Source organism: Equus quagga, chromosome 13 (genome assembly GCF_021613505.1).
Source record: "Equus quagga isolate Etosha38 chromosome 13, UCLA_HA_Equagga_1.0, whole genome shotgun sequence".
NCBI classification, from domain to species: domain Eukaryota; kingdom Metazoa; phylum Chordata; class Mammalia; order Perissodactyla; family Equidae; genus Equus; species Equus quagga.
This window is the reverse complement of record NC_060279.1, coordinates 23,147,659-23,171,488: the sequence shown is the minus strand read 5'-3', so window position 1 is coordinate 23,171,488 and position 23,830 is coordinate 23,147,659. Positions and strand designations below refer to the sequence as shown.

The window sequence follows — 23,830 nt, the reverse complement described above, 5'->3', positions numbered from 1 at the left end:
CGCCCAGCTCCAGACGGTAGACTTGCCTCCGGCTACGCCCTCTGAGATAGCAGACCACTACCTGCTGTGTCCATCAAGCACTGTGCCGACAGGGCAATCTTGTCACTATTGTGGGAGGGACATTTCAATCACATGTGAAACACCCTGTTTGGGGGTATATAACCACTCTGTGCACCCGACTTCTTCAGTGCCCTTTCTTCCTTCGGGAGGAAAGACCCCGGGCCATGGTTCCTCATAAAGCTTTGTTTAATTTTCTCTTGCTATTCTGTCTCATGTGAATTTAATTCGTTCTCTGGCCAGATGAACCCACATTTGGGAAGAGGAAATGTCTTCCTCCCCTACAGTGAGAAGTTTGGATTTCATTAGAAACACAAGGCAGATCCAGTAAAGGGTTTTTGGGGTTTTGGGTTTTTTTTTCAAAGAGGAGAGTGACAAGATCTGATATCTATTTAAAAACTCTTTTGCTGCTGTGTGGCAAAGGGATAGAGGAGAGCAAGAGTGGAAGCCAGAAGACCAGTTTAGGCGCTTTTGCAGTATGTAGACAAGAGATGATGGTGGTTGCAGGGGAGTTTGAGAGAAGCAGATGGATTCAAGGTATGTTTTAGAGACAGAATCTATAGTACATGCTGAGGAATTGGATGTGGAGAGGGAGGGAAAGAGAGGACTTGAGGATGCTGTCGGGAGGATGGTGGTGCTGTTTACTGAGACAGGGAAGGCTGAGTTTGGGGAGAATGGGCAGAAGGAATGGATTTATTGGGGAGAAAACAAAGCATTATGTTTGGCACATGTTGCAGCCTAATATCTATCCAAGTAGAAATGTCATATAGTTGCTTCAAAATGTGAATTCTGAGTTCAGGAGAGAATTCTAGGCTGGCGATAACTCTCACTAATATAATGATGATATTTAAACCTGTGGATGAGATCACTTAAGGTGAGTACAGAGAGAGGAGCATAGGGTCCAGAAATCAGGTAGAGGACAGAGAGCCAGTTAGGGAGACTGAACATTAGCAGCCAGTGAGAGAGTGGTATTGCAGAAGCCAAGAGTGGGAAATATTTCAGGAAAGAGGAAGGAGTGACAAGTGAGGAGCTGCTAATGCTGCTGAGGGGTAGAGTAAGAGGAGGTCAGAGAAGTGCCCTTTATTCTTTGACAATAACAGTTTCTATTTTAGTGGAGTAAGAACAGGAGCCAGATTTTTCTGAGGGAAAGAAAGAGTAGACAGAAGGTGGGTCAGCGTAGGCTCTTCCCTTTCCACCAGCCTGTTCCTCGCTATCTTTGTCGTTCTTTGTGGTGCCTCAAGCGCATTGATGTTACTCAGCCAACGAGCAGTTACTTATTCATCTCAGATAATTGTGATTACTTACCCTTGTTTTAGGATCTGGACAATGTGTTGGAAAAAGCCAAGAAAGTAAGTTAATAACTATAATAGCCCTTTTTGTTTGTTTTCCTACTAATTTCAAGCTAAAACAGCTTGAAATTCAGATATACTGTATTGATGTCGCTTCAGTAATAATAAGTTGATAATAAGTAGCATTTATTAAGTATTTACTGTGTGCCAGGCACTGAGCTAAGCCCTTTCTGTACTTTATCTCGTTTAACGTTTAACAACAAGCCTCTGGAGGAACTTCTATTTTATAGCTAACTATCCCGATTTTATAGAGGTTTATAAACTTTATAAATTAAGGCCTAGAGATTAATAATTAGTCCAAAGACACACTGCTAGTACAGTGATATAAACGAGATATTCTGAATGCAAAACATGTTCCCACAGCTACCATGCTTACCAGCAACAGGGAACATTGATCCATCTATCAGTTCTTAAATTACCATTATTCTGGAGAACTTGGATAAATGATAGAAGCTTTTTGAAAGATTTTGATTTGTTTGAGAAAAAGTTACTAATTTTTGAAAGTGTTTATGAAATTCATCATAACGAGTATTTTGCTGTCTTCCCAAAAGTGATAGTCAGAAGCGGTTGCCTTGGGGCCGGCCCCGTGGCCGAGTGGTTAAGTTCGCGCTCTCAGCTACGACGGCCCAGAGTTTTTCTGGTTCGGATCCTGGGCAAGGACATGGCACCACTCATCAGGCCACGTTGAGGTGGTGTCCCATGTACTACAACTAGAAGGACCCACAACTAAAATATACAACTGTATACTGGGGGGATTTGGGGAGAAAAAGCAGAAAAAAAAAAAAAGATTGGCAACAGTTGTTAGCTGCCAATCTTTAAAAAAAAAAAAGGTTGCCAATACATTTTTATATACAGCCATCTTTCACTATGGCAGCTTAATTAGGAGCATGGGCTTTGGAATTACACACGCCTAATGATCTTGGGCAAGTTGTTTACTCCATCCAAAACTCTGTCTCCTGATCTGTACAACGGATTACAGCAATGCCTACCTCATAGGGTTGTGTAGATTAAATGAGGTAACATTTATATTCACTGAACGTGGTGCCTGAAACATGATAAGTACTCATTGGTATCCATTATGATTATATTGATGGAGTGTGGCTGAGCAAGGATAACTAAACGCACAGAAAACTTTACAATTTTATTTAACTATATTAGATATACATATAGTTTGAGACTCTAACTATTCTATTCTTCTTTGTTTCAGGCCAATGTTATGGCCCTTGTGGTGGTTGCTGAACATTCAGGAGAATTTGAAAAGATTATGCAACTTTCAGAAAGGTATTACTGGGCCGGCCCCGGTGGCCTAGTCATTAAGTTCAGCGTGCTCTGCTTTGGCAGACTGGGTTTGGTTCCCTCGTGTGGACCTACACCACTCTCTTAGCAGCCATGCCATGCTGGTGGCCCACAGACTAAAAAATAGATGAAGATTGACACATATATTAGCTCAGGGCAAATCTTCCTCAGCAAAAAAAAAAAAAAAAAAAGAGTACTACTTATTAAGCATTTAAAGAGTTGTTAATAAGGACACACTTATGATGTCATATTTATAATATGAAAGACCATACATTTTTAAAGAGAATGAAAAGGAAAAATCATATTAACACAGCCCTAAAAAGAAATTCTTTTCTACTTGTTCTTTAGAGTAACATTGTAGTCTACTTGTCTAGTACTCGTGCTTTCTTAATTCATTCTATATTTTTAGGTATAATGGGTTTGTCCTGCCATGCTTGGGTGTTCACCCTGTTCAAGGACTTTCACCAGAAGACCAAAGAAGTGTCACATTAAAGGTAACAGGCATATAAAACAAGAACCATAAAAAAATGATAGTACCTGTTGACTCAGTAATCCTCTTCTTTTTGATTTATATTCTAACGAAATAATCCAAAAGAAGGAAACTCTGCGTTCTTTCACAAAGATATTTGTTGCAGAATTATTTGTAATAGAGAAAAAGTGGAAACAGCCTAGAGGTTCAGAAATAAAGGAATAATAAGTTAACTTGTAGAGTGTTAAAAATAATACATTTCTAGAAAATGAGGATTATAAGGTTTATGTAGCAACATGGAAAACATTTGCAATTTAGTGTAGGGAGAAAAGTAGGATACCAAATGATTTGTTCGCTATGAATGACATCCATGTAAAAATGTATTCTATAAGGAAAAGACTGGAGAGGAAAAAACACAGAAATGATAGTAGCTGTGATGATCTGATAGGATTAAAGGTGACTTGTTTTCGCATATTTTTATCATGTCATATTACTTTTTTTTTTGGATGTACATCATATTTTGAATTCTGTATACATTACATCATGTTCACCACCCGAAAACTAATTATAGTCCACCCCCTCACATGTGAGCCTAATCACCCCTTTTGCCCTCCCCCCTCCCCCCTTCCCATATGGTAACCACCAATCCAATCTCCAATGCTATGTGTTTTTTTGTTGTTGTTTTTATCTTCTACTTATGATTGAGATCATATGGTATCTGACTTTCTCCCTCTGACTTATTTCACTCAGCATAATACCCTCAAGGTCCATCCATGTTGTCACAAATGGCCAGATTTCATCATTTCTTATGGCTGAGTAGTAGTCCATCATGTATAAATACCACATCTTCTTTATCCATTCGTCCCTTGATGGGCACCTAGGTTGCTTCCAAGTCTTGGCTCTTGTGTATAATGCCGCAATGAACATAGGGGTGCAGGTATCTTTATGCCTTTGTGTTTTCAAGTTCTTTGGATAAATACCCAGCAGTGGAATAGCTGGATCGTATGGTAGATCTATCCTTAATTTTCTGAGGATCCTCCATACTGCTTTCCATAGTGGTTGCACCAGTTTGCACTGCCACCAGAAGTGAACAAGTGTTCCCTTCTCTCCACATCCTCTCCAACATTTGTTGTTTCCTGTCTTGTTAATTATAGCCATTCTGACCGGAGTGAGGTGATACCTCATTGTAGTTTTGATTTGCATTTCCCTGATAGCTAATGATGTTGAGCATCTTTTCATATGCCTGTTGGCCATCCGTATATCTTATTTGGAGAAATCTCTGTTCAGATCTTTTGCCCATTTTCTAATTGGATTGTTGGTTTTTTTGTTGTTGAGCTGTATGAGTTCTTTGTATATTTTGGGTATTAACCCCTTATCTGATATGTGGTTTGCAAATGTCTTCTCCCAGTTGTTAGGTTGTCTTTTCGTTTTGTTGATGGTTTCCTTTGCTGTGCAGAAGCTTTTTAGTTTGATGTAGTCCCATTTGTTCATTTTTTCTTTTATTTCCCTTGCCTGGTCAGACATGGGACTAGAAAATATGCTGCCCAGACCGATGTCAAAGAGCATACTGCCTATGTTTTCTTCTAGAAGTCTCATGGTTTCGGGTCTTAATTCAAGTCTTTAATCCATTTTGAGTTTATTTTTGTGCATGATTTAAGGTAATAGTCTACTTTCATTCTTTTGCATGTGGCTGTCCAGTTTTCCTAACACCATTGAGGAGATTCTCCTTTCTCCATCGTATTCTCTTGGCTCCCTTGTCGAATATTAGCTGTCCATAAACTTGTGGGTTTACTTCTGGGCTCTCAATTCTGTTCCATTGATCTGTGTGTCTGTTTTTGTGCCAGTACCATGCTGTTTTGGTTACTATGGCTTTGTAGTATAATTTGAAATCAGGGAGTGTGATACCTCCAGCTTTGTTCTTTTTTCTCAGGAATCCTTTGGCTATTTGGGGTCTTCTGTTGTTCCATAGAAATTTTGGGATTCTTTGTTGTATTTCTGTAAAGAATGTTGTTGGAACTTTGGTAGGGATTGCGTTGAATCTGTAGTTTGCTTTAGGAAGTATGGACATTTTAATGATATTAATTCTTCCAATCCAAGAGCATGGAATATCTTTCCATTTCTTTGTGACTTCTTCAATTTCTTTCAACAATATTTTATAGTTTTCGGTGTACAGATCTTTCACCTCTTTGGTTAAGTTTATTCCTAGGTATTTTATTCTTTTTGTTGCAATTGTAAATGGGATTGTATTCTTAATTTCTCTTTCTGCTACTTCGTTGTTAGTGTATAGAAACGCAACCAATTTTTGTATGTTGATTTTATATCCTGCGACTTGACTGTATTCCTTTACTATTTCTAAAAATTTTTTAGTGGAATCTTTAGGGTTTTCTAGATATAAAATCATGTCGTCTGCAAAGAGTGACAGTTTCACTTCTTCTTTTCCAATGTGGATCCCTTTTATTTCTTTTTCTTGCCTGATTGCTCTGGCTAGACTTCCAATACTATGTTAAATAAGAGTGGTGACAGTGGGTATCCTTGTCTGGTTCCTGTTCTTAGAGGGATAGCTTCCAGTTTTTCTCCATTGAGAATATTTGCTGTGGGTTTGTCATATATGGCCTTTATTATGTTGAGGTATTTTCCTTCTATACCTGTTTTATTTAGAGTTTTTATCATAAATGGATGCTGTATCTTATCAAATGCTTTCTCTGCATCTATTGAGATGATCATGTGATTTTTATTCTTCATTTTGTTAATATGGTGTATCATGTTGATAGATTTGCGGGTGTTGAACCATCCCTGCATCCCTGGAATGAAACCCACTTGATCATGATGTGTGATCTTTTTAATGTATTGTTGTATTCGATTTGCTAGTATTTTGTTGAGGATTTTTGCATCAATGTTCATCAGTGATATTGGCCTGTAATTTTCTTTTTTCGTGTTGTCTTTGTCTGGTTTTGGTATCAGGATAATGTTGTCTTTGTAGAAGGAGTTAGGAAGCCTCCCCTCCTCTTCAGTTTTTTGGAAGAGTTTGAGAAGGATAGGTATTAAGTCTTCTTTGAATGTTTGGTAGAATTCACCAGGGAATCCATCTGGTCCTGGACTTTTATTTTTTGGGAGGTTTTTGATTGCTGTTTCGATCTCCTTACTGGTGATCAGTCTATTCAAATTTTCTACATCTTCTTGGTCCAGTTTTGGAAGGTTGTATGTTTCTAAGAATTTATCCATTTCTTCTAGATTATCCAATTTGTTGGTGTATAGCTTTTCATAGTATTCTCTTATTATCTTTTGTATTTCTGAGGTGTCCGTTATAATCTCTCCTCTTTCATTTCTGATTTTATTTATTTGAGCCTTCTCTCTTTTTTTCTTGGTGAGTCTAGCTAAGGGTTTGTCAATTTTGTTTATCTTTTCGAAGACCCAGCTCTTGGTTTCATTAATTTTTTCTTTTTTTTTTTTATTCTCTTTCGTTTTTTTCTGCTCTGATTTTTTTTTTTTTTTTAAAGATTTTATTTTTTCCTTTTTCTCCCCAAAGCCCCCCGGTACATAGTTGTGTATTCTTCGTTGTGGGTTCCTCTAGTTATGGCATGTGGGACGCTGCCTCAGCGTGGTCTGACGAGCAGGGCCATGTCCGCGCCCAGGACTCGAACCGACGAAACACTGGGCCGCCTGCAGCGGAGTGCACGAACTTAACCACTCGGCCATGGGGCCAGCCCCATTCTGCTCTGACTTTTATTATTTCCTTCCTTCTGCTGATTTTGGGCTATGTTTGTGGTTCTTTTTCCAGTACCTTTAGGTGCACTTTAAAATTGTCTATTTCGGATTTTTCTTCTTTGTTGAGGTAGGCCTGAATTGCTATAAACTTCCCTCGTAGAACCGCTTTTGCTGTATCCCACAGATTTTGGCATGTCGTGTTTTCGTTTTCATTTGTCTTCAGGAATTTTTTGATTTCTTCTTTGATTTCTTCATTGACCCAATCATTGTTCAGTAGCGTTTTGTTCTATCTCCATATTTTTGTGACTTTTCTGGCTTTCTTTCTGTAGTTGATTTCCAGTTTCACACCTTTGTGGTCAGAAAAGATGCCTGGTATTATTTCGATCTTCTTAAACTTATTGAGACTTGTTTTGTGGCCTAATATGTGATCGATCCTGGAGAATGTTCCATGGACATTTGAAAAGAATGTGTATTCTGTGGTTTTTGGATGGAATGTTCTGTATATATCTACTAAGTCCATCTGGTCTAATATGTCCTTTAAGGCCAGTGTTTCCTTATTGATCTTCTGTTTGGATGATCTATCTATTGGTGTAAGTGGAGTGTTAAAGTCCCCTACTATTATTGTGTTACTGTCTATTTCTCCTCTTATGTCTGTTAATAATTTCTTTATGTATTTAGGTGCTCCTATGTTGGGTGCATAGATATTTACAAGTGTAATATTTTCTTGTTGGATTGTTCCCTTTATCATTATGTAGTGCCCGTCTTTGTCTCTTATTACAGTTTTTGATTTAAAGTCTATTTTGTCTGATATAAGTATTGCTACCCCTGCTTTCTTTTCTTTGCCATTTGCATGGAATATCTTTTTCCATCCTTTCACTTTCAGTTTGTGAGTGTCTGTAGGTCTGAAGTGTGTCTCTTGTATGCAGCATATACATGGGTCTTGTCTTTTTATCCAATTGGCCACCCTATGGCATTTGATTGGAGCATTTATTCCATTGACATTTAAAGTAGCTATTGATAAATATGTATTTATTGCCATTTTGTCACTTTTTTTTTTTCTGGGTGTTTTAGCAGTTCTTCTCTGTTCCTTTCTTTTTCTCTTGCTCTCTTCTCTTGTGGTTTGATGGCTATCTTTAGTAATATGTTTGATTTCTTTTGTCTTACTTTTTTTCCTGCTTGTTATAGGTTTCTGATTTGTGGTTACCATGAGGATCCTATTTAATATACTATGTATATAACAGTCTATATTGAGTAGATAGATTCTTTAGGTTGACATCTTTCTAAAAGCTCTAGTTTTTCACTCTCCTCCCCCCGCATTATATGTTTTTCACATTATATATAGTCTCTTGTTTAGTGTGTGTCTATTCATTACCCTCTTATCATTGAAATAGGTGATTTTAGTACATTTGTCTTTTAACCTTCATATTATCTTCACAGGTAGTTGATCTGCTGCCTTTACTATATTTTTACCTTACAAGTGATTTTATTGCCTGGTATTTTGTTGTTGTTTTGTTTTTTTTTAATAATTTTTTTATCTCTATTTGTGATCATTGCTTTCCCACTTAAACAAGTCCCTTCAGCATTTCTTGCATAACTGGTTTCTTGGTGATAAGCTCCTTTAATTTTTGCTTGTCTGGGAAGCTCTTTATCTCTCCTTTCATTCTAATGACAACCTTGATGGATAGATTATTCTTGGCTGTAGGTTTTTTCCTTTTAGCACTTTATTTATTTATTTTTTTTTTTGAGGAAGATTAGCCCTGAGCTAACTACTGCCAGTCCTCCTCTTTTTGCCGAGGAAGACTGGCCCTGAGCTAACATCGTGCCCATCTTCCTCTACTTTATATGTGGGACGCCTACCACAGCATGGTGTGCCAAGCGGTGCCGTGTCCACACCCGGGATCCGAACCAGTGAACCCGGGCCGCTGAGAAGTGGAACGTGCGAACTTAACCGCTGCGCCACTGGGCCGGCCCCTCCTTTTAGCACTTTAAATATGTTGTGCCATTCTCTTCTCGCCTGTAGGGTCTCGACTGAGAAGTCCACTGATAGCCTGATGGGCTTCCCTTTATATGTCACTTGTGGCCTTTCTCTTGCTGCTTTTAGGATTCTCTCTTTGTCTTTAATTTTGGACATTTTCATTATAATATGTCTTGGTGTGGGCCTCTTTGGAGGGTTTTGGTGGGCTTTGTTTGGAGCTCTCTGTGCTTCCTGAACTTGGATGTCTGTTTCCTTCCTCAGGTTAGGAAAATTTTCCTCTGTTATTTCGACAAATAAATTTTCTGCTCCTTTGTCTCTCTCTTCTCCTTCTGGGACCCCTATAATCCGAATGTTAGCACACTTGATATTATCCCAGAGTTCCCTTACACTGTTCTCATTCTGTCTAATTCTTTTTTCTCTTTTCTGTTCTGTTTGGGTGATGTCCTCTAATCTTTCATCTAGCTCACTGATCCGTTCTTCTGCTTCCTCTACTCTGCTATTGAGTCCCTCTAGTGAATTTCTCATTTCCAGTATTGTATTCTTCATTTCTGATTGGTTCTTTTTTATATCTTCCAGTTCTTTGCTGATGTGCTCACTGTGTTCATCCATTCTTCTCTGCATATCTGTGAGCATCCTCATGATATTTTGTTTGAACTCTTTGTCGAGGAGGTCGCTAGTTTCTGTTTCACTTAATCCTTTTTCTGGGGTTTTCTACTGTTCTCTTGCTTGGAAAGTATTCCTTTGCCTCCTCATTATGGCTCTTTCTCTGTGCTATTTTCTTTGTAGTAGGTGAGTCGACTATGTCTCCTGATCTTGGAGAAGTGGCCTTATGTATGAGATGCCTTATGAGGCCCAGCAGTGTGCTTCCCTCTCGTCACCAGACCATAAGAACCAGGAGTGACCCCTTTGTGGGCTACTTGTGTCCTTCTGCTGTGGCAGGGTTGCTCCCACTGCAGGTTTCCAGGGAGTCTGATCTTTCCTTCCCTGGCCAGCTGTTTGTAAATCCGGGTTGGGGGGCCTCAGGACTGTTGGCTACAAAGTCTATCAGCACTCTCTTATTGCAGTGTTCCTCTTAATTGGGTTGGTACCCAGTGTAGCTGGTTGCTAGGCTCGGGGGCTTACAGTTGTGATAGGCCTGAGGCCAACAAGGCTGTTGTCAGTTCTCTTAGGAGTGCAGCTGAGTGGGGCTGGCCCTTGGCATGGGGGCACTCAATTGTTTCAGGCTTTGGAAGGTGGGGCTGATCCTTTTTATGGCTATTTGTGAAGCACAAGTCTTCTGCTACTGATAAGCCTCACCCCCCACTGGACCACATACACTGTCAACACGGTCCTCGTCCATGCACCCTTCTCAACCCCCTGGAGTGTACCCTGATGCCACACTGCAGAGGCCCCTACCTCTCTACCAGGGCCCCCCACGGTTCACCTGGTCCTCACACAGGCCCTGCCCCACAGAGGCAGACACCCTTGCCTGCCTGTAGAGGATCAAGGCACCCAGTCAATGCAGGCTGAAAAGTAGCCTGAGGGCTTGCTCTTAGGAGGGGCCAGTCCCTAGGGCGGATTGCCTGCCCTGGCTGAACTGGATTAAATCTGTGCTCTAGTGGGCATGGCAGACCCCTGGGCTAACAGGCCAAGGGATGAACCTCAATGGCCCCCACTGGGTGTCATATCAGCACTCCTGGACCAGCTCAGAACAATGGCCCCCACCAATGTCTCAGTTTCCAAAGAGGTCCCGTCTCTCACCAAGATGCCCCCAGAGCCCGCCAGGTGAGTCTCGTTTCACCAAAGGACTGCCAGCCTTCTCTCTGGTGATTTTAGTTTGCTGCAATGAGTGAGTTTGTGTGTGGGCCCTTTAAAACCCGGGTCTTTTTTATTTCGGCCGATAGCTTTTCTGGGGGTGTCCCTGCTGCAGTCAATAGCCAGCAAAGCAAGACAGTAAGACCCTAGTCTCAGTTGGGCTGAGTCCAAAGGATGATTATAGCAGTATCGGCCCCTGCTCTGGACCTCACTCCTCCAGGGAGGGCTGTGTACCTTAGGGTGGCTCCCGCCTGGCCAGCTGAGAAGCTCCACTGCTCCCAAAGGTGGCTTTTTTCCTCTCCATCAGGAGTTACTGCCTCTTCTGCCTTCGTCAGGACTGTCTCTTATCTTGGGGGTTCTTATCCAGCTTTCAGTTTTCAATCCAGGGTAATTCTTCCAAAAATTGTTGTATCCTGGTTGTGTTTGTGGGAGGAGATGAGCTCAACGTCTGCTCACACTGCCATCTTGACAAGATCTCTCATATTACTTTGATAAGGAGCTATAAAATATCCAGAAAAAAGAAAGATACAAATTCATAGATGCAGTACTATAAGGGAACAGATGAGTTCAAGTGCACAGTATCTTCTTTGAACATAGAACCATCACTATAGGAGTGCTCTCGATCCATTAAACTGCATTGCTTTTATACTCTCTCTAAAAAAATCCTACCCACAAGGTCTCACTGACTCACAGCAGTCAATATGTCTTACATTTCATGCTTGCCTCCTGACTCAGCATCGGGGAGGTGCTTTATCACGTCATGGGATTGATAGCCCTATTTTGAAGATGTGAAGACTTTTCGTTACCTATAAAAAAATTAAGATATGAGGGCTATCATTTTTTATAATAATGAATCTGTATTCCTACATTAGGATACCCAAGGGATACCCTTGCTAATTTTGAAACAAAATTACTTTTAATTCACTTCAGGTTAGAATAAATGACTATCCTGTAGCTCTCCTGAGGTGTCAGGTTAGAAAAAATTAGCTGAATTGCTAGAGAGTTACAGTTCCCAAAATGTCGGGGATCATAGCAGAACAGCGTTTCTTTCATTTATGTAGAGATTTATAATACATATTTCTTTAGTCAGTCAACACGTGTTTACTGAGTACCTACAGCATTCCAAGTACTGCTCTAAGCTCCGTAGAGTGGGATTCCCGTCATGGAAGCTAGATTCTAGATGGGGGCAGACAGACATCAGCAGTTAGATACATGAACAGGGAAACTTTCGGGAGCAGTAAGAGCTTTGAAGGCAATAAACCAAGATTATATAATAGGGGGTTGTGGATGCTGGTTCTTAGATTGTGTAGTCAAGGAAGGCCTCTCTGAAGCCATGACTTGTGAACTGCAACCTGAATGCTACAAAGGAATTGGCCGTGCAGGGGCTGGCCTGGTAGCACAGTGGTTAAGTTCGCATGTTCTGCTTCGGCAGCCTGGGGTTCGCCGGTTCGGATCCTGGGTGCAGACCTAGCACCGCTTGTCAAGTCATGCTGTGGTAGGCATCCCACATATAAAGTAGAGGAAGATGGGCACGGATGTTAGCTCAGGGCCAGTCTTCCTCAGCAAAAAAGAGGAGGACTGGCAGCAGATGTTAGCTCAGGGCTAATCTTCCTCAAAAAAAAAGTCATATTCTTGTAAGTTGAATGGATGTGGAATTTTTCTACTTGTTTCCATTAAAGAAGGATTATTATTCCTAGTTCCTCAACTGATTAAAGGTATTGAATGTATGTAAAGGACCTAGTATATAGCATAGTGCCTGACATATAATAAGGGTTTATAAAGTGCCAGTTTCCTTCTCCTTTCATTTTAACAAGTTTATTTTTGTCTCTCCTAGGATTTGGATGTAGCTTTGCCCATTATTGAGAATTATAAGGATCAATTGTTGGCAATTGGAGAGGTAAATACCCTATAGCTGATGAGTGACTTCTAGTGCAGGCTTTCATATGATGTATGAAAATAGTCCTTAATTCGGTGTTGGTGATAACTAACTTGGGTAATTACGTTCCTCCTGTTGAGCTAAATGATAATTTGTTGATACTTCCTCAGTAAGCAAAAGAACGTAGGGATGAAACAATAGAAAGCCTCATTCTAGGCTCATGTTAATCGGAGAAAACTACTTTAATAACATTTCTATATACTTTGCTTTTTTTTTTTTTGCTTTTGCTTAAATATAAGTCATCTCTCTGGTTAGTTAAAATAGCATATACAAACATACTTTAAAGAGGCCAAAGTTTGTAATTAAATAACATTTTTAACTTAAATTATATTGGTAAAACATTTTTATCACTTGGTAATAAATTCCACTTCTAATTGAAGATAAAAGATAAGACTAACACTTAAATTCAGAATACAGACTATAGCGATGTGTGCTGAAATAGTACCAGGGGAAGCAGTCATCTGTAACCGTCACTGTCCAATGTGGTGACCACATGCAGCTGTTGAGCACTTGAAATGTGACTAGTATAAACTGAGCTGTGCTATAAATGTAAAACACACAGAGGATTTCAAACTCTTTTCAAACCCCCAAAAAAAGAATGTGAAAGAAGTCAGTGTTTTATATTGATTATGTGTTGAAAGAATAATATTAGTATATAATAATAATTATAATGTTTTGAATATATTTGATTAAAATTATGGATTGGATTAAAAGTATGTTGTTGAAATTAATTTCACCTGTTTCTTGTTAGTGTTTTTAATGTGGCTACTAGAAAATGTAAAGTTATATTTGTGGCTTGCATGTATGGCTCCCATTATATTTTTATTGGACGGTGTAGCTCCATAGTCCATCTTTTGGGGACTGTGTACATAAACATGTACTTCTGTTTTATTTTTCTGTTATAGGTTGGACTAGATTTCTCTCCCCGATTTGCTGGCACTGATGAACAGAAGGAAGAGCAAAGACAAGTCCTAATCAGACAGGTCCAGTTAGCCAAAAGACTAAATTTGCCTTTGTAGGTTAATTAATCATCTTTCTGTATTAATAGCTATAGAGCACATTAAATAACAGTTCTCCTGAAGTAGAACTCCACATTTATTTTTCTCTCAATTACTTTATTACAACAAAAATAATATTTTCAGATTAAGTACTTAAAAGGAATTTTTTTTTGTTAAACAGAAATGTTCACTCACGCTCAGCTGGAAGACCCACCATCAGCCTCTTACGTGAGCAAGGTATTTAGGTTCCTGAGAGAAATGTGCCTAATGTTTAAGTTTGACAATTCCAGTCTACGTTCTTGTAGAGCAAGCTAGACTTTTAAAGGGAAGGGAATGAAGTAAGGGTGGAGGTGGAAATCAACTAAGGTGATTTTGCAAGTCAGCCTACTGTTTATAAGGTTTTCAGTGTGATGATGCTATTTATCAGGCCAGGATAGAGCAAATGAAAAATTGGATCAAGTTATTTATATTCCTTAATTTAAAAGTTATTAGAAGCAGTTTCTTAATCAGCTTAACTAGCTGATTAATGAGAGAGTGGAAAAAATAAAGCCAATACAATCACATTGGGTTACTGTTTTGCATTTTTTCTGGCTGCATCTTCTGGCTTCAGAAGATGAGGTAATACGGATTGTGGCCATCATACATAAAATGCACTGTCATCTTCACCAGTTGTTCCTAATGGAAAAATATAGCATTACATTCCAGACTTTTTGAAGTGCTGTCCACAGTGAGAAATATACTTTATTTTGAGACTCAGTATGTAAACATACAGAAAACAGAAAAGTTTAACAAGCAGGATATCTATGTGTATGTATGTATAAGCATATATAACTGTGGGTGTGTATGCACACACACACGTATAAACACATCCTGGTTGGTTGTGATCTACTAAATTGATTTCCTAACTCATAGTTGTAATCCACTAATGGTCACACCTACCATTTGAAAAAGCAGTATGAAACAGTGAAGTAAATATAATTGCCTGCAACTAGAAAGCATTGCATTTCTCAGTGATGAGTACTGAACCCTTCTGGAATCACTGAGAGCATGATTTTTATGCAGGCTTAGCTGCCATCCTTTAAGAACTGGAGGTGATTTTATGAAGCCAGCTCTACCTATTGAGTTTGTGAGTCATTTAGCTCCTCATTTTTTCTTCCACTAGCGTTCTTGTTAAGGACTATTTGACTGCTTAAAAACCTCCTATTAGGAACAATAATTTAATAGTTCACAAACTTCTGGAAAAGATTTGATGGTACAGGAAGTTGAAATAATTGTTTAAAAGTTTATATTTCAATTTTATTTAATTTTATTCTGAAGATTAAGAATTTGCTATGTTTTTATTCTACAGTGTTTGAACACTACATTTATCCACCTGTTAGAAGTCATAGAACCTCATCTTTATATCATAATGACCAACGTTTAGTTAGAATTTCTGATTTCTGTTGCTCAATTTGACTAACGGGAATACCTCTCGTTAAGGAAATAAAATGGAACTCTGACTTATCTTTAATTCTTGAGAGGTGCTGACAAAGTCCTGCTACATGCATTTGACGGTCGGCCATCTGTAGCCATGGAAGGAATAAGAGCTGGGTACTTCTTCTCAATTCCTCCTTCTATCGTAAGAAGCGGACAGGTAAATTCTTTCATTAAACCTCATCTTACACTTTGTGAAATACGCTTTAAAAGATAAGCTTTTAGGGGCTGGCCCCGTGGCCGAGTGGTTAAGTTCCCGCGCTCCGCTGCAGGCGGCCCAGTGTTTCGTTGGTTCGAATCCTGGGCGCGGACATGGCACTGCTCATCAGACCACGCTGAGGCAGCGTCCCACATGCCACAACTGGAAGAACTCACAACGAAGAATACACAACTATGTACCGGGGGGGCTTTGGGGAGAAAAAGGAAAAAATAAAATCTTTAAAAAAAAAAAAAAAAAAAGATAAGCTTTTATTACGTACTTGTGATACTATTCTAGTTACATTAGAAAAATTAATCCTAGGTCCCTACATCACACTTATGTAAAAATTAACTCAAAATGGATCAAAGACCTAAAAAAACAGCTACAATTATAAAACTCTTAGAAGAAAACAGATCTAAACCTTTGTGACCTTGGATTAGGCAGTGATTTCTTAGATATGACAGCAAAAGCACAAGGAACCAAAGAAAAAATAAATAAATTAGACATCATCAAAATTTAAAACTTCCACAATAAAAGAGGTTTTTAACCTTTATGCTTCAAAGAACACTATCAAGAACAGGAAAAGATAACCCATAAAAAAAATTTGGAAATCATATACTATCTGATAAGAGCCTAGTAGCCAGAATATATGAAATACCATTATAACTCAGCAATAAAAAGACTACCCAATTAAACAATGAGCAAAGGAATTAAATAGATATTTCTCCAAAGAAGACCTGCAAATGGCTAATAAGCATGTGAAACGATGCTCAACATCATTAGCCAATATGGAACTGCAAATCAAAGCCAAAATGAAGTATCACTTCATACCCACTCAGTTTGACAGTTCCTGAAAAGAGTAAACATAGAGTTACCATATGACCCAGCAACTCCACTCCTAGACAGATCCTCAAGAGAGGTGAAAACATATCCACACACGAACTTGTACGTGAATGTTTATAGTAGCATTATCCATAATAGCCAACAAGTGGAAATAACCCATATGTCCATCAAATGAAATGTCACTCAGTCCTAAAAAGGAATGAAGTTCTGATTCATGCTAAAACATGGATGAACCTTGAAAGCATTAGGCTAAGCAGCCAGACACAAAAGACCACATGTTGTATCAGTCCATTTATATGAAATGTCCAGACTAGGCAAATCCATAAAGACAGAAATTAGATTAGTGGTTGCCAAAGGTGAGGAAAACAGAAGTGACTCTTAACTGGTGGGGGGTTTCTTTTTGGGGTGATGAAAATGTTCTGGAATTAGATAGTGGTGACGATTATACAACCTTGTGAATATAGTGAAAACCATGAATTGTATACTTTCAAAAGGTGACTATTATGGTATGTGAATTATATCAATAAAAAATGAAGCAGAAACTAATCTTAGATAATTTACCGTATTTCATCAATTTTAAGACGGCTGGGGGCCAGCCCAGTGGCATAGCAGTTGAGTGCACATGTTCTGCTTCCGTGGCCCAGGGTTCGCCAGTTCAGATCCCTGGTGTGGACATGGCACGGCTTGTCAAGCCATGCTGTGACAGGTGTCCCACATATAAAGTAGAGGAAGATGGGTTTGGATGTTAGCTCAGGGCCAGTCTTCCTCGGCAAAAAGAGGAGGATTGGCAGCAAGTGTTAGCTCAGGGCTAATCTTACTCAAAAAAAAAAAAAAGGACGCTTCTTTTTTCTTATTATGTATGAAATTGAGATACTTGTTGCATCAATAGCACCTTAAATTCTATGAAATACAGTAAGTTGTCTACCAGTATTCAAAAACTAACATAAGTAAAGAAAGTATAGAATTGAGGTGTAGCCAAAAAAATTTTTTAATGTCTCCAATAGCAATCCTTTATCTGTTTTATTGTTTTTTGAATTGTTTTTAAAGTCAGGTTTATTGAGGAATATATCTATAGTGATTCACCCTTTTTAGGTATCCATTTCTGTACGTTCTGACAAATGTACACTGTCTTGTAACTACCACCACATTCAAGATATAGAATATTTCTACCATCCCAAAAAGTTGCTTTTGTGCCTTTCTAGTAAATTGCTCCCTCCACCCCTAGTCCCTGGCAACCACTGATCTGATTTCTGTCCCTACAGATTTGCTTCTTCTAAAATGTCGTATAAGTGACATCATTTATATAGGCTTTTGAGTCTGGCTCCTTTTATTTAATCCTTTTGGATTCATCCCTATTGTTGGGTGTATAAGTAGCCCATTCATTTTGATTACTGAATGACATGCATATGGATGTTCCACAGTTTATCCGTTTACCAGTTGAACCTTTGGAGTGCTTCCAGTTTGGGGCTATTGTGAGTAAAGCTGCTATAAACAGTCACATACAGATCTTTGTTTGCACATGTATTTTCATTTCTCTTGCGTTAGTACCTAGAAGTGCTATTGCTGGTCGTAAGGTAAGTGTGTATTTACCTTAATAAGAAACTCAAACTGATTTCCGAAGTGGCTGTACCATTTTGAGTTCCCACTGGCAATATGGCAAAGTTTTGGTTCTGCATCCTTGCCAGCACTTGGTGGTGTGATTTTTTTAACTATTCTAATACACGTGTAGTCACATTCATTGTGGTTTTTATTTGCATTTCCTCAATGGCTGATGATGTTTAAAAACATATCTTTTCATGTGCTTATTTACTATCCATACATCCTTATCTCTTTAATGAAATTCTGTTCAAGTATTTTGCCCCTTTTATTTGGATTGTTTTCTTATTATTGAATTGGCAGAGTTCTTTTTCCTGGATGCACGTCCTTTCTCTGCTGTGTGTTATGCAAATACCTTCTCTCAGTCTTTTATTTTTGTAACAGTGTCTTTCAAAGAGCAGAAGTTCTTAATTTTGATGAGCTACAGTTAATATTTTCTTTTAGGATTTGTACTTTAATGTCATATCTAAGAAATCTATCGTCTACAGCCATACCACCCTGAACGCACCTGATCTCGTCTAAGAAATCTATCTAACTCAAAGTCACAAAGATTTTCTCTTATGTTTTCTTCTAGAAGATTTATAGATTAATTTTATATTCAGGTCTGTGATCTATTTTGTATATGAGATATGAGTCAAGATTATTTTTGCCTATAAATGTCCAGTTCCAGTACAATTTGTTGAAAACACCATCATTTCTCTCTTAAATTACTTTAGCACTTTAAAAAATAAATAAATTGGCCATGTATCTGAGTCTGTTTCTCATTTTTCAGTTCTGTTCCATTGACATATGTCTGTCCTTAGGCCCGTATCAAACTATCATGATTACGTTAGATTTATATTAAGTTTTGAAGTCAGATAGTTGGAGTCCTCCAGTTAGTTCTTTATTTTCAAAATAGTTTTGGCCATCCTAAGTCCTTTGCTTTTCCATATATATCAGAATCAGCTTCATGATTTCTACAAAAAATGCTGGCTGGGATTTTTATTGGGATTGTATTGACTCTGTAGATCAATTTGGGGATAATTGACATGAACACAGTATATCTCTTTATTTAGATCTTTGGTTTTTCTCATCAATGTTTTATAATTTTTGACATAAATCTTCTTACATAAATCTTCTTACACATGTATAGTTAATTTAGATTTAGTTAAATTTGAAAAGTATTTCATAGGTTTCATTGTGTTTTAAATGGTACTGGTTTTAAAATTTTCTTACCAATTATTCATTGCTAGTATATAAAAATAGAATTGGTATAAAACTCATTGAGGGGCCGGCCCTGTGGCTGAGTGGTTAGGTTTGTGCGCTCTGCTTCAGCGGCCCAGGATTTCACAGATTCGGATCCTGGGTGTGGACATGGCACTGCTCATCAAGCCATGCTGAGGCGGTATCCCACATGCCACAGCTAGAAGGACCCACAACTAAAAATACACAGCTATGTACCGGGGGGCTTTGGGGAGAAAAAGGAAAAATAAAATCTTTTAAAAAATTTAAAAAATAAAAAACTCATTGAGTTAATTGCTTTCCTTACAATCCAATCAGAAAATCATAAAGAAGAAAATAAAACCATCTACCTACCACCCAACCTGACATTTAAAATGTGCATATGAGCTTTGGATTTATAAACCTGAAGCCTTGAGTGACGTAAAGTGGGTGGTTGAAGGAAACGCTGAGTGTGGTGGTGGAGAACCAATGGAAGCCTCTTCCTTGGGTCTCTCAGTGGACATGCGAATGTCAGATGTTTGGCTTTCTTGCTGGGTGCTCCTCGTTTTTTGCTGTTAGTTACCACTCCTTGGATCCCTGGAGGCTTTGGATAATTTGGGGCAGTGAATGTTTCTATTTAATCTGTTAGAAGTGGAATGATGGGAACAGAGTGAACGTTTATTAATTGAATATTAAAGCATGAATTTTGGGTTCTTGCAGAGTAGGATTCCTTGGCATGTTCCTTGTCATGGTTTAATTCTCCGTTTTTTTTCTTTTGTCTTTGTTTCTCATGTTTTAAACTTACTAGCTTTCTCTTTTCTTTAAGAAGCAGAAACTTGTGAAACAGTTGCCTTTAACTTCAATCTGCTTGGAAACAGATTCACCTGCCCTAGGACCAGAAAAACAGGTAAATTTTCCAATTTCTACATTATTTAGATTGTGTCTTTCCTTTGAGCTATTTTTAGTTTAGCTCTGTTTCTCTTTACAGTGTAAATACATTGGAATCCTGTTTTAATTCTAGGTTGAGAGGTTATGTTAACTTAATTTCAGGTCTTTTCTAAATATAGCTGTTGTGCTACAGAATATTATTTGATATGGGCCATGTCCTAATTTATGTAATGAGAGCCAGACCAGTATAGTAAAAAGCTCAGTGTCTCAAGTCAGAAAGACCTGAATTCAAATCCTGTCTCTGCTACCCACTAGCTGTGTGACTTTGGGCAAGTTACTTAATCTCTCTGAAACTGTTTCTTATAAAATGTGAACAAGATAGTAAGAAAATATTTTAAAGTATGACAATGAGGATTAAGTGAAATAATGTATGTGAAAGTACCTAGCAGTATCTGATATGTATTAGATGCTGAATAAATGTTTATTTTTCTTCTTTTAATTAGCATGTTATAATGAGGCTCTATTTCTTTCAGTACAAGTATTGATATAGTCATAGATTTATGTGATCTTTGCTGTACATTTTGTTATTGTAGGCCACAGAGTCATATTTTAAATATTGCTACTACTTTAAATGATAATTTTCTGAAAGAAAGCCACAGTATCTGCTTTAGACAGTACGTATTACAGTCACCTCCCAATGTGTAGCTTATTAAGGCCCTAACTTCCCATCAGATCTGTGGCTCTGTGCCTCCCAGATTCAGAGGACTGGCGCTCAAGATTCAGAGGTTTGGGAGCAGTGGTGATATGATTGCTAATAAACTATGATTATTTGTGATTGCAGTGTGAGTTTTGTTAATTAATGTCCAATTAGTTACATATTTTTATACATTAGCTGTTGTAAGGATGTAGAAGACAGGAATGAGAAAATAGATGTCACAACTCCAGTTATTTTTTTGTTTGGATGTAGAACAGAATGGTACAAAATTACCTTCTTGCTCAGTGTAAAATAGAAGGAAAAGGACGTAGCATTTTTTTCCCTAAACAGAAATGAATTTCAAATGCTGTTGTAACTCAGTTTTATATTTCTATTTAGTTGATTTGACAAAAATTGTGAGTTTCTGGTATGGTGACTTGCACACAGTAGATACTCAAAAATATTTATTGAATAAATGAGTTCTTTAGCTAAATATGCTCTTTGTTAAATAAACTATGTTTGTTCTAGAAAATTAGAAAACACAGAAAATCATAAACAAGAAAATAGAACCATCTACCACTAAAAGGTTACCACTGTGATACAGTGTTTAAGAGCATAAACGCTGATGTCAGATTGCTCGGGTTTAACGTCAGTCAGGCTACTTACTAGCTGCTTAGGATCCCTTCTTATCTACAAGAAAGGGATGCTAATAATAATTGCACTTATCTCATAGAGTTATTTTGAGGATTACATGAAAATTTCCATGAAAACCTTAGAACAAAACCTCACCCACAATAAGCACTAACTAAATGTAAGTTCTTATGTCCTTCCAGACATTTTTATATCCATATATATATACATATATATTTTTTATAAAAATAGAATTAGCCTGAATACATTGTTTCATAACTTGCTTGTATGTGGTGAACATCTGTATATGTCAATAAATATGCTTTTCCTCATCATGTTTAATAACTGCATAATATTTCAGTGTGTGAATGTGGCCATAATATATTTTACTTAATGTTGTCAATTAGGTTATTTCCAACACAGTCTTACAAACAATGTGATAAATGGCCTTGAACATAAATCTTGGTGCACATTTTTTGTTGTTGTCTTAAGCTACATTATCAAGGTTATTTTTTTAACCTTAACAGTTATCTTAATCCTCTGAACGTTATTATCCTGAGTATCTAACTTATAATAATAATGATGATAACATATTTCATCAAACCTACATGCTACTGATTGTAGATGCGTCAGTGTTTTGTGACCATTAAGAAAGAAAAAAACACTGCCAATTATACTATGACATGCCACTAAATTTAAGTAAAATATTTATCATTTCCAGAGATGTTAAAATAGGGGGGAAATGCATCTTAGAATCAGTGAAATGCCAGTACATAATCTATTTAGTCTTCCAGACACACGATGGCATTTCTTGAGTCAAACTGTAGTTTAGCCTTTGAGGTGAAGGGGCCAAGCAGCCGAGCAGCGACCTTTACAAGCGCTCACTTAAGCAACAAACCAAAGGACAGTTAGTTAATCCAGCAGTCAGGCTGGTCACCAAGTGTTCGCTACTTGCAGACTGCTCTGTCTGCTGGGTGCTGGGACCTCGATTGTTAGTACCCCAGGGCTCTTTTCAAGAACAACATAGACTTAGAATCCATGTTGTAGCCATAGCTTTTAAGCTGGAGTTCAGGGCCTTCTCCCCAGCCTTGCTTCCCTTCCCCCCCCCCCCCCCCCCCCCCCCAACAAAAAAAAGAAAGCTCATCAGTTGTTTTTACCAACTCATTTTTTTCTGTTTTATCTGTGGTCTCCAAGAATTGCTCCCCTTGGGTGTCATATTTGATTTAGTGTCTGCTTTGTTCTGTTGCAGGTACGGAATGAGCCCCAAAACATCTCCATTTCAGCAGAATATATTGCCCAGGTGAAAGGGATCTCGGTGGAAGAAGTTATAGAAGTGACCACACAGAATGCATTGCGACTGTTCCCCAGGCTTCGGTGCCTGCTCCAGAAATAGCTTCAAACCAAATCGACTGCAGGGCCAGCGTTTGAGAAGAAGAAGTGTTCTGATTAAGAGTCTGAACTGCAGAAGCCGTTATTTAGGGATGCAGAGGATCGTAATTTTAGAGAAATATTTCTCTTAGCAAAACGCTGGGCTTGGATTCTGAAACCCTGGGCTCTAATTCCACCTTGCGCCGCTTTTCAGTTAACAGAGTCCTGACAGGGGTTTGGGAAATGCCGCTGCTTCTTACCTTGCCCCATTGAATAGAACCAGTGTGTGATCGGAAACCATTCTTGCTGGCAAAGGTGCTCCAACAGGTAAGGAATAAGTGCTGCTGTGATGACGTGGAAGAGGCTCAAGGTTGGCCCTTCCCCACTTGTTTTACTTCCCATAGGATTTGTCCAGTGAAAGGAGGGCGTCTGGTTTCTTATCAGAAATCTTCTCTTTTCTGAGTTTGTAAAACTGAACTTGTAATACTTTTAACTGGGAAAATGTATACAGTTTTCATTTCGAGCTTAGATTTTGATTTACTGAGGCTGGTGGTTTGTATACTCACCATTAGATACCAAGTCCAAGAATTTAGTTAATAAACTGGTTTTAAGTTCCAGTCTGAATTTTGTCACATGTTTAAGATATAAATAGCTTTATTAAAAATGTATTTAACTTTTTTTGCATGCAGTAATATTTTATATTTTTAAGTTTTGAAAATCTTTGGTGTATGGGACCAGCCCCCTGGCCGAGTGGCCCAGGGTTTTGCCGGTTCAGATCCTGGGCACGGACTTAGCACTGCTCATCAAGCCATGCTGAGGTGGCATCCCACAGAGCACAACCAGAAGAACCTATAAGTAGAATATACAACTATGTGTTGGGGGTCTTTGGGGAGAAGAAGAAGAAGAAAAAAAAAAGATTGGCAACAGATGGTAGCTCAGGTGCCAATCTTTAAAAAAAAAAGTCTTAGGAGTAAAAAGAGTTCTGTGGATGGATGGTGGTGATGGTAGCACAACAATGTGAATGTACTTGATGCCACTAAACTATGTACTTAAAAATTATTAAGATGGTAAATTTTATGTTATGTGTATTTTACCACATTTTTAAAAAATCTTATGTGTAGTTTACCAGGTGTTATGATCCATACCAAAACCTGAGTATTTCATTTTGTTAAGTTATATAAGCAGCAAATACTGGAAAAAGTATCTGTCATAGAAAAAAATTAACTTCCTAAAAAGCAAAGTGATTTTAAATAATCTTCAGTATTTTGAAATCAATTCACTTACAGAAGAACCAGAACTAGTTCTGGGGCAGATTGTCCAAACTAAACTAGACTAGCTAAGAAGCACAATAGTGCACTTT

At 38.2% G+C, this 23,830-nt stretch overlaps 1 protein-coding gene across 3 annotated transcripts in view; it reads left to right on the top strand.

Annotated features, from left to right (window-relative positions):
- TATDN3 (TatD DNase domain containing 3) overlaps nucleotides 1-23,087 on the top strand; it is a 24,262-nt gene extending 1,175 nt beyond the window's left edge. Inside the window, exons 2-10 of one of the 3 annotated variants that reach the window (XM_046683726.1) lie at nucleotides 1,374-1,406; nucleotides 2,614-2,687; nucleotides 3,112-3,196; nucleotides 12,480-12,542; nucleotides 13,487-13,596; nucleotides 13,761-13,816; nucleotides 15,100-15,212; nucleotides 19,720-19,797; nucleotides 22,352-23,087. In XM_046683726.1, the coding sequence (XP_046539682.1) occupies nucleotides 1,374-1,406; nucleotides 2,614-2,687; nucleotides 3,112-3,196; nucleotides 12,480-12,542; nucleotides 13,487-13,596; nucleotides 13,761-13,816; nucleotides 15,100-15,212; nucleotides 19,720-19,797; nucleotides 22,352-22,495 (756 nt within the window). In that variant the 3' untranslated portion in view covers nucleotides 22,496-23,087. Of the gene's footprint in view, nucleotides 1-1,373; nucleotides 1,407-2,613; nucleotides 2,688-3,111; nucleotides 3,197-12,479; nucleotides 12,543-13,486; nucleotides 13,597-13,760; nucleotides 13,817-15,099; nucleotides 15,213-19,716; nucleotides 19,798-22,351 lie in introns of all 3 variants that reach the window. The other 2 variants (XM_046683725.1, XM_046683727.1) reach the window with 2 other exon arrangements.
- The last annotated feature ends 743 nt before the right edge of the window (nucleotides 23,088-23,830 follow it).